Source organism: Tiliqua scincoides, chromosome 8 (assembly GCF_035046505.1).
Source record: "Tiliqua scincoides isolate rTilSci1 chromosome 8, rTilSci1.hap2, whole genome shotgun sequence".
NCBI lineage: Eukaryota > Metazoa > Chordata > Lepidosauria > Squamata > Scincidae > Tiliqua > Tiliqua scincoides.
This window is the reverse complement of record NC_089828.1, coordinates 34768225-34778885: the sequence shown is the minus strand read 5'-3', so window position 1 is coordinate 34778885 and position 10661 is coordinate 34768225. Positions and strand designations below refer to the sequence as shown.

The following is a 10661-nucleotide window of genomic DNA, read 5'->3' as shown; positions in this document are numbered from 1 at the left end:
TCCCTCATAGCGGCTGTCTAAAGCACTGACTGAAAAATTATTTTTTACACGCGAACCTAAATATCCGATTTGGATAGAGAGAGAGGAGAGAGAACGAAAGGGAGGCCGCTGCTCGTCGCGGATAACGCTGCTGGAAGGCGACGGGAAGAGTTTTACTTCCTGATCAGGCACTGATGTAGACAGCCTTGCATCGCGACTAGGGAAAGGAAGGACCCCAACTCAGAAACCGGAAGCGACGAAGCTGCTGGTCTAGAGTGGCCATGGGGTCCAGGTCTCGCTCTAGGGAACGGCGGCGAAGGAGACGGTCTGGGTCTGAGGAGAGAGACAGGCGGCGGAGGAGAGGACGGGGAGAAAGGTTCGGGGAGGGGAAGCGGAAAGGGGGCGGGGGGTCTTAATGGGGTGATCATAGAGTCTTGATGGGAGGGAGCGTCTCCCTTCAACTTCTAACTGGGGGGTTCTCCCAGCTTCAGTCTCTCCCTCTGCAGTAGCTTAGGGGCAGCAAAGGGTTAACAGCTGGAGGGGCTTCAGCCCCACCAGCTGTTTTCCCCAAGGCCTGTTTTCAGTTGGGGCAGGAGGGCCCCAGACCCCTCAGCTCCTTCTCAGGGTCTGGGGGAAGGTCTTCCACTCCAGGGGCTGCAGGCTGTTGAGGCCCCCAACCTTTTTGTAGTGAAGGTGTGACGGGTGGGGAGGCAGGTGAGGCAGAGCCTCCCCCCAGGAGTCCTTCAAAAAGTGCCGCCACCGTGGGAGGCTCCCACGGTGGCGGCGCTTTTTGAAGGACTCCTGGGGGGAGGCTCTCCCTCACCTGCCTCCCTACCCGCAGCACCTCCCTGATTAATGTTGGGTTGGGATATGGGTTGGTGGATTTACCCCAGGCTTAACCCGTATACAGTATTCTTAGTGCTGGATCAGCCCAGGAGCATGTAATGAAGGAGGAGAAATCAAAACGTCTGTAAGGAGCGAACACTGTGGGGCAGGCACTTGTAATGGGGGATACAAGGCTTCAGAGAGCCCGAAGGGTCATGAACAGGGTGACCACATATGGTTATTCTAGCACCCCCCCATCCTTGCAATCAAAAGCTATTATGAATCAACAGGGAGACAGTGGTTTCAGTGAGTTCCCTTTTCAAGTAGGTATGTAGAGGGCAACAACATAATTGCCTTTGTGGAACATAGGGCACAATCCTAACCCGGTCTGCTCAGAAGTAAGTCATGTTTTGTTCAGTGGGGCAGTTCAGTTTTGTTCTCAGGACAGTGTGGTTAGGATTGAAGCCACAGGAAGCTGCCTTTTACTGAGTCAGGGGCCCAATCCTATTCAATTTTCCAGCATCAGTGTAGTCACGCCAACAGGGCTTGTGTTGCATCCTGCCATTGGGGAACAGTCACAGAGGCCTCCTCAGTGTAAGGGAACATTATTCCTTTACCTAGGGGCTGCACTGCGGCTGCATCAGTGCTGGAAAATTGTATAGGATTGGGCCCTCAGACCATTTAGCTCAGTGCTATCCTTGCTGACTTGCAGTGGCTCTCTAGGTTTTAAGGCTGGAATTTTTCTCTGCTCTGTCTGGAGATGATGAGTTTTGAACCCAGGACTTTAAGCATGCAAAACAAGACTATAGCTTCTCCCTACCATTCCAACAATGCTTACCTTCTTTACCTTTGTTAGATGGGGAAAACTTCTGGGGGTTTTTATGGCTATGGATGACTTTTCTGCCTAAAATTATGTTTAAAAGGTTTTTTGTGTTTTGTTTCAGTTCAGACGAAGAGAGCCAGAAATGGCAAAAGAAGAAAGAAAAAAGTAGAGATCACCACCGCAAGAAATACAAGACTCACTCTCCACCTCCCCAGAACCGTTCCCCCAGCACAGATTCCTCACTAGAAAAACGAGGCCGCAGTAGCACGAGAGGGGGAAAGAGGAGCCGGAAGCGTTCTGGTTCCAGGTCTTCGGTGTCCTCTGTGACGTCGCCTTCTCCATCACACTCCCAGAGTTCCCGAGAAGAAAAGCTGGATGAGCAGCTTAGCCTCCAGGAGAGACTGAGGTTGAAGGATGACAAGAAGAAACAGAGGGAGCTGATGAAGGCTCTTGAGACTCCTGAGGAGAAACGGGCTCGCCGCCTGGCCAAGAAAGAAGCCAAGGAACGAAAGAAGCGAGAGAAGATGGGCTGGGGGGAAGAATATATGGGCTACACCAACACAGATAACCCCTTTGGGGACAACAACTTGCTGGGTGCTTTCATCTGGAGTAAGGCAAGTCTTGAGTCTGTGTTTGTTATCTGAGTTTATCTCTCAACTTAGTAGCTGTCAGGGCCCAGTAGTAGTAGGGCCCAATCCTAGTCAGTTTTCCAGCACTGGTGCAGCTGCAATGCAGCCCCAAGGTAAGGGAACAAATGTTCCCATACCTTAAGGGGGCCTCTGTGACTGCTGCCCTACCACAAGATGCAGTGCATGACCCATTGGCACAGCTACAGCGGCACTGGAAAATTGGATAGGATTGGGCCCTTAGCTGGGAGACTTGGAGAGATTGTTCTCCCTCCACAAACACAGAATGTTCATAATTCTTGTCTGTGAGCTATTATTGGGAGCTGCTTTCGCTTTCTTAAGGACATAAGAAGAGCCTCTGTAGGATCACACCAAATGACTTCTGTTCCAGCGTCCTGCTTCCCATAGCGGGCACCAGTTGCCCCCAGGTAACTCTCAAGTGGGACATGATGGCAACGGTCCAGTCTTGCTGTTACTTCAAAGCATCTAGTATTCAGTGTTAAACGGTCTCTAATCATGAAAGTTCTATTTTTTCTTTATGACTTGTAGCCATTGATGGCTTTGTATAATCCCCTTTTAAAACCATTCAAGTTAGTCACCATCACCATAAATTCTGCATTGTGTGAAGTATTATTATTATTATTAACAACAGCATTTATATAATGCTTTCCAACAAAAAAAGTTCACAAAGCAATTTACAGAGACAAATCAAATCACTAATGGCTCCCTGTCCCAAAAGGGCTCACAGTCTAAAAAGATGCAGAAGAACACCAGCAGACAGCCACTAGAAAAGACACTGCTGGGGTGAGGAGGGCCAGTTATTCTTCCCCCTGCTAAAAAGAGGAGCACCCACTTGAAAAAGTGCCTCTTACCCAGTTAGCAGGGGTAAATTATGTCATTTTTATCTACCCTAAAATTGCCTGTACATCAATTTAATTGGATGATCTCAGGTTCTGGTATTGTGGGAAAGGGAGTAAAACATCTGCCCTTGTCTTGCCTGCAAAAGTTCATTTCGTAAACTTCTGTCTCACACCCACACATGCTCTCCGTTGCCTTTCTTTGTGAATGAAACGAAACTAAAACACTTCTAAACAAAAAAGTCTCACCCACTTTCACCCTTCCTCATGGGGAAGCAGCTCCACCCACTCGATCATTTTAACTGAACCAGAACTGTACACGGTATTCCACGTTGACTGCTTTGATTTGTATAAGGCCAAATGATGCTGGCATTTTGAGGAACTAGCCCATAATGCAGGGAAGGAACTGGTCTTTTGAGGGAAGAAAAGGCTTTCTAGGGGTGGTTTCCTGGTTGTTGACCTCAGCTTGTTTCTTGGTTGCATCTAGGCTCTGGAAAAGAAGGGAATCGGCCACCTGGAGGAGAAGGAGTTGAAGGACCGAAACAAGCGGATCCAAGAGGAAAACCGCTTGGAGCTGCAGAAGGTAAATCTACAGTTCTATGTATTTATTCCTGGGAGTAAGTCTCACCGAATGCATTAGGACTTCTGAGTAAACCTTCACAGGATTGTACTGCAAGAGTGTGAAAGGAAAGGTGGAGAGTGGCCTTCTGTTCTACATATAACCCTTGTGAAGGTCAGCCCTCTGTTCCAGGACTTCATTTGACCCCCTGACTCGGGGTCAAGTGACTTTTGGACTCAGGGCCTCCAATACCTTGATGGGCCCAGGGCTTTTTGGCTCAGGGCATTTTAGGCTTTGACGTTTGGGCTCAGGGCCTCAAAAACCTTGATGCATGGAAGGAAGCATCCCTGGGCATGTGCAGAGTGCCTTTCTGTCCCAGCTGAATACCCCCAACCCTGCACTTCTAGTGTTAAGGGCAAGAAAGACTCTAGGCCAGAGGATTTCAGTTGCAGGCAGTTACCCAAAAATAGAAAATCGGCACATAAGTTAAATGCAGTACTTCTCTGTTCTCTGCTTGGGGCAGGTAATATCAGTATTTTAGGAGCTCTGCGAGCTTATTTCAAGGGCTGGTGACTCAGCCACTGCCTCCAAGGATGTCCTTTCTGTGTCAGATTATGGTCGTTGGGGCCACAGGCATGAGGTTTAGGTTCCTGAAGAAGGGTAAGTGCTCCATTCATTGTCTCTCCCTGCCCCCAGGTAAAGCAGCTGCGCTTGGAACGGGAGCGGGAGAAGGCCATGCGGGAGCAGGAGCTGGAGATGCTGCAGCGAGAGAAGGAGGCGGAGCACTTCAAGACTTGGGAGGAGCAAGAGGACAACTTCCACCTGCAGCAAGCCAAGTTACGGTAAGCCAGGGTAGGGGAAGTAGCAGGTGGGTCTCAAGCAGCAGCAGGTGTAAGGAGAGGTGGGAATGTTCTCCAGCTGATGGCTACTGTATATCAGACCCTATAAAAGTTCAAATCATTTGCAATTGGTAGATACCATTTGCTTGTGCTTACTTATGTTGGATGGAGAACGTTGACAGTATAACATGGCAGGTGAACAAGGACCTGTAGCTGATTCTGATGCATGTTTACTTGGAAATAAGTCCCACAACCCAGTGACATTTACTCCCATGGAAGTGCATAAGAATTGTATCCAAAATTTCTTCCAGTATGTAGAACGTTCTCTGCTTTGAGGGGATTCTACTCCTCCTAGGCAAGAGGCTACTTCTAATGCAGTGTTTCTCAATTGTGGATGGGGACCCACTAGGTGGGTCGTGAGCCAATTTCAGGTAGGTCCCCATTCATTACAGTATTTTATTTTTAATATATTAGACTTGATGCTACCATGGTATGTGACCGCGTTTGGGGAAATGTTACAGATCTGTACTTTTAACAACCTGCTATGTATAATCTTTTAACAATGACAGTTAATGGGACTTACTCCTGGGTAAATGTGGGTAGGATTCAACCTAGGATTGTTAAAAATTTTCCTGCTTGATGATGTCATTTCTGGTCATTACATCACTTCTGGTGGGTCCTGACAGATTCTCATTCTAAAAAGTGGGTTCCAGTGCTAAATGTGTGAGAACCACTGTTCTAATGTATTGGGTCTTCTGAGGACATAGTGGGGATGTGGCTGGCAAATACCACTGATTAGGTGCGTCCTTTGGTGCCACTGAGTTCCGGTATTTTGCCTGTGGTGCCACTGAACTCCAGTTCATCCCTGGTAGGGATGGACAAAGAAGGTGTCTTACATGCTGGCTCCATCTTTCCACTCAGGGATGCTGCATTTGCTTATTTGCAAATCTGATTTCTTGCCTTTTCTGTGTGTGTGTGTGTTTTCTGGTAGCTCCAAAATCCGGATCCGGGATGGACGGGCCAAGCCCATTGACCTCCTGGCAAAATACATCAGTGCTGAGGACGATGACTTGGCTGTGGAGATGCATGAGCCATACACCTTTCTGAATGGCCTCACTGTCTCTGACATGGAGGATCTGCTGGAGGATATCCAGGTACCAGGTCGGGGGAGGGGCACTCTTCCTCTGACCCTGCATTGCCTCCCAGAACCAGAGATGAGCAGAGCCCATATGGATCGAAACAAAAGTCCATATGCTCTATCACACCAATCACTGCAGTAGCTAGCCAGATACCTCTGGGAGGCCCACAAGCAGCTCATCCCTGCTGTCTATCTCCTTTCACTGGTGTTCCAAAAGACACAGCTTCTGAATAGAGAGGCTCCATTTAGCTGCCATGAGTAAAAATGTAAGAGGGGCCCTGCAGGATCAGACTAAAGGTCTTTTTGATGCAGCGCCCTGTTTCCCATAGTGGCCAGCCAGATGCCTTCATGCCATTCTTCTGGGTGGAGGTGAGAGCCCTCCCATCATCTTTGTCCTCAGCATCCCGTAATCAATTGCCTTTGTAAGTGGAGATTCTGTTTAAGCTCCATAAGAGCTTGAGCCTCACTGGGTCAGACAGAGGGTCCATTTAGTCCAGCATCCTTCTAACAGCTGAGTGTCTCCAAGAGGCTCATAAGCAGGGTGTGAAGGCAATAGTCCTCTCCCATTTTTGCCCCCAGTAACAGATGTCCAGAGGTAGAATGCCTTTGAACATGGAAGTTTAATTAATCAATTATGGCAAATACTTGTTTTTCTTTTTGTTCCTTTTGGTTTCTGCTTGTCTGCTCTCGTCTTGATCCTGCGCTCTTCTTTTAAAGTCTTTGGTTTGATCCAACAAGGCAGATTTTACATTCCTCCCCAATGGGAGTGCAAAATGATTAATCATGCAGTGTTTTGGGGTCATACACTTTGGCTTTGTTTGGGATCAATTTTGGGAAAGATGTGACATGACCTGTTCACAGCTATGCCTGTTGTCTGTCCCCCGTCCCCCCATATCAGGTTTACATGGAGTTGGAGCAAGGGAAAAATGTAGATTTCTGGAGGGACATGACCATCATCACTGAAGATGAAATAGCCAAGCTCCGGAAACTAGAGGCTTCTGGAAAAGGACCAGGTAAGGTGGTTTGTTGGGTCATGGGCACTGAATGGGAAGTGAGGCTGTGGAAAGAATGGTAGTCTTTTGCCAGAGAGGAATCAGTCTGAGGATCAATGTGAAGGAAGGATTGGTTGGCGCTGTAGCTGTAATCTTGGTGCAGTCATGATCTTTGAGCCTAATCTACCACATAGGGTTGTTGTGAGGACAAAAAGAGGGAAGGAACTATGTACACCATCTTGAGCTCCTTGGAGGAAGCGCAGTATAAAAATGTGAAAAATAAATAAATGATCTGCAACCTGGGACCCAGTGTTAAGTTGGTAATATATATGTGGGGATAGTCCATAGCTTAGTGGTGTATGAAGAAGGTGCCAGGGTTTACTCCTCAATTAATAAAATGTCAGGTCACAAGTCTGGGAAATCTTTTTCTCTCTTCTTGAGATCCTCGAGAGCTGCTGGCAGTCAGAATACACAGGTCTGGTCTGGAGAAACCAATGGTCTGACTCCCTAGAAGGCCACTTCATGTTCTGATGTGTGAGGATGGGCCCTAGCTCAGTGGTGGAGTATGCGCTTTGCATGTGGAATGTTCCAAGCTCAATGTTGCATAGCCCTTAAACTTTCAGGTTGTGGTTTGTGGCCTGCACTTGAAGGACGAGGCATTGTACAAGAAACATTTGGTCGTTTCATTCCATGGTGATGGCATGTGCCTTTCCCTGGGTTTCCCTGCAGGTGAGCGCCGCGAAGGGGTGAACGCTTCCGTCAGTTCCGACGTGCAGTCGGTCTTCAAGGGGAAGACGTACAACCAGCTGCAAGTGATCTACCAGGGAATTGAGGGCAAAATTCTTGCTGGTGGCCCCAACCTGGACATTGGCTACTGGGAGAGCTTGCTGCAGCAGCTTAAGGCCTACATGGCTCGGGCCAGGTGGGTAAACTGTTCCGGCAGTGCAACTGCCGCAGGTGGTGGTGGAATCAAATACTGTGACTGTTTTGTGAGTTTTGCTGGGGTTTTCGTGAGAGAGGCTGAATCCCCTTATCAGACATCCAGGTTTGGCCTATGGTTTGAGCTCCAGGCTGGCCACTTGCCGAAGCTGGTTTTGTTGCTAATGCACTGATTTCCCTGTCTCCTACATTGCAGGCTGCGAGAGCGACACCAGGATGTTCTGCGCCAGAAATTATACAAGCTGAAGCAGGAGCAAGGGGTGGAAAGCGAGCCCCTTTTCCCCATTATCAAGAAGGAGCCACAGTCCCCGGGTGCCAGCACCAGCAGCAGGTAGACAGGGTGGAACCAAAGCTTGGGTGTGTGTGGTGGGGTATCGCTTCTTCAACAGCTCATAGTGTATAGTGCTTATAGTGTATAACAATGTGTTATAGGGCCATATGTACTTGGAGTAATTTGAGCAATGACATCAAAAGATCCCTGCCCCGGCATGCCTACAGTCTAGATCTAGCACAGAAAGACACCTCAGAATGGAGAGGGAGGACAGAGGTGTTTTCATGAACTGAAGCAGTTGGGGCTGAAGACTAAGCGGCCAAGCCAGAGACTTTATGGGAAAGTCTTCTGTCCCAGCAGTGACCAAAATGGGGTGCCTCTTCTCAGTGGCTGTGACCCAGAGGAGAATGTTTCCCTCCTTTTCTCTTGCAGGCTGGAACCAGAGGAGAGTGCTCCAGCTCAAGCTGGTCCCTCTTCTTCAGAGGCCGGGGCTGAGCCAGAGTCGGAGGCCAAAGCTGAGGGGGACGGAGAGGCTGTCTTGATAGAGGAGGACTTGATCCAGCAGAGCTTGGATGATTACGACGCTGGCAAGTACAGCCCCCGGCTGCTGACCTCCCACGAGCTGCCCTTTGATGCCCATGTTGTGGAGGCCGATGAGGACCTCCAGCGCCTCCTGCTCTCTCGTCAACAGCTGCAAGTCACAGGTACAGGTCACGCAAAGTCTGGGTGCAGGATTAAAGAGTTTTTTTTGTTTCATAGCACCATCATACTGCATGGCACTTTTCTCTGATTTATTACTGCCTCCACTTTCCTCCTCATTGGATCACTTCTGTTTTGGTTTCAGATTGCAAGCCTTTTGGGTCAGGGTCCTGCCCTCTCATTCAGAGTAAAGGGTCATGCAAATGGATGGCACTAAATAAATAATTATCATTGTTATTATAGGTAGGCCCTTTTTACCCACAGGTTTGGAACCTGCAGATTAGGCTAACCGTACATTCCGAACCCGTGGTGGAGAGCCCCACCTGATCTCCCGGATGCGACTGGAAGTGTCTTCTAGTTGCGTCTTGAGGTCAGGTGAGGGCCCAGGCCACAGATTCAGTTATCTGCAGGTCTGGGCATCTGTGCGGGTTCTTGGAACAGAACTGCTGTAGATGCCAAGGGCCGATTATATTACAATATAGTTTCTCTTCTTGGTGCCAACAAGGACTAGAAACTAGCTCTTTGAAAATTAAATAAATACTGAGATTTTTAGGAAAGAAATGCCTCTGATCTGTTCATTCTCTCTCTTTCTCTCTCACTATAGGTGATGCCAGTGAAAGTGCCGAGGATATATTTTTTCGACGTGCCAAGGAGGGGATGGGGGCTGACGAGGCCCAGTTCAGCGTGGAGATGCCCCTGACAGGCAAGGCCTACCTGTGGGCTGACAAGTACCGGCCCCGCAAGCCCCGCTTCTTCAACCGTGTCCACACAGGCTTTGAGTGGAACAAGTACAACCAGACCCACTACGATTTTGACAACCCCCCACCTAAGATTGTGCAAGGGTACAAGTTCAACATCTTCTACCCAGACCTTATCGACAAGCGCTCCACTCCCGAGTACTTCCTGGAGGCCTGCCCTGACAACAAAGACTTTGCCACCCTGCGCTTTCATGCTGGCCCGCCTTACGAGGACATTGCCTTCAAGATTGTTAACCGCGAGTGGGAGTACTCCCATCGCCACGGCTTCCGCTGCCAGTTTGCCAACGGCATCTTCCAGCTGTGGTTCCATTTCAAGCGTTACCGGTACCGGCGGTGAGGCATGTTGGGCTTCCTTCCTGTGCCCTCCTTCTCCAGGTGTCCAAGGCGACCAGTGTTGTGTGTGTGGCGGTTGGTGAGGTTAGACCAAAACTGTGGCCATCAACTGTTGTGGGGAAGGTTTCACTGGTTGTGTTCTGTGCTATGCCCTCAAGTTCGGGAGGGGACGATGACAGGCATGTTTGTTGTGGGTCTTACAACTCTCCCGAGGACCCCGATGACCCCCACTCCCAGCTTCAGCTGTACATGGAGGTGCAGTTCTTTCCTCCAACACTAGGAGGTGCTGTTCTCTTGCTTATAGCGGCTTTTTCTCTGGGACCTGCCTAATATATGTATATTCTCTCAGTGGCACAAAACCATCTTGATTCTTAATGGACCTTTTGTAATGTTTTCCAATATTATCAGTGTCGGCTGATTGGGTGACTCTTGCTCAAGTCATCCAGTTGCAATAAAATTAAATTTTTGAAATAGTTTAGTGTCTGTTGTCCTGGAATTGGGTAGAGTTTGTAATAAGGAAAAAAGGCTCACACAGTGCAAAGAAGAGTTTATCTAAAATTTCTGGCCAACCATGTAAACCCACAAAATTGACCAGCTGCCAAAGCTACACAGCTCTATTGAGTTATTTCAAAATATACTTACCCTGATCTTTCTGTGTATAAGAAGTCTAAAATGTGCCCACAATTTAAAGTATATTTTTAGACTGTGAGCACTTTGGGGACAGGGATCCATGTATTGAGTTATTTTGCTAGGTAAGCCACTTTGTGAACTACTTTTGTTGGAAAGTGGTATATAAATATTCTAAATAAAAATGTTAACATTCACAGTAAAATAAAGAGGGAAACCCATTCAGTGAAACTGAAACTAATCTGGTCAGATTAAAAACTAATTTAAACTTGAAAAAAAGTATTGAAGTGATGGTGAAAACATACAAAGCTGCCTTCTACTGACCTTTGGTCATCCTTACTCACGCTTATCTGCGCTGACTAGCATTGGCTCTCTGGGTTTTGTGGTCTTTCCTGT

General features: G+C 48.2%; 1 protein-coding gene across 1 annotated transcript; it reads left to right on the top strand.

Moving 5' to 3' along the window:
- Nucleotides 1–239: 239 nt before the first annotated feature.
- Nucleotides 240–10111, top strand: CACTIN (cactin, spliceosome C complex subunit). Its single transcript, XM_066635952.1, has 10 exons — nt 240–355; nt 1749–2241; nt 3598–3693; nt 4366–4511; nt 5500–5662; nt 6545–6659; nt 7368–7560; nt 7774–7908; nt 8281–8552; nt 9152–10111. The coding sequence occupies exons 1-10, from the start codon at nt 261–263 to the stop codon at nt 9640–9642; spliced, it is 2199 nt and encodes a 732-aa protein (XP_066492049.1). The 5' UTR covers nt 240–260; the 3' UTR covers nt 9643–10111.
- Nucleotides 10112–10661: the final 550 nt, after the last annotated feature.

Excerpts from the sequence above, each read along its gene's own strand:
- CACTIN (XM_066635952.1), top strand. The coding sequence starts at position 261 with ATGGGGTCCAGGTCTCGCTCTAGGGAACGGCGGCGAAGGAGACGGTCT. Across the intron at positions 356-1,748 it reads AGGAGAGGACGGGGAGAAAG|TTCAGACGAAGAGAGCCAGA; the intron begins GTTCGGGGAGGG and ends GTTTTGTTTCAG. Across the intron at positions 6,660-7,367 it reads GGCTTCTGGAAAAGGACCAG|GTGAGCGCCGCGAAGGGGTG; the intron begins GTAAGGTGGTTT and ends GTTTCCCTGCAG.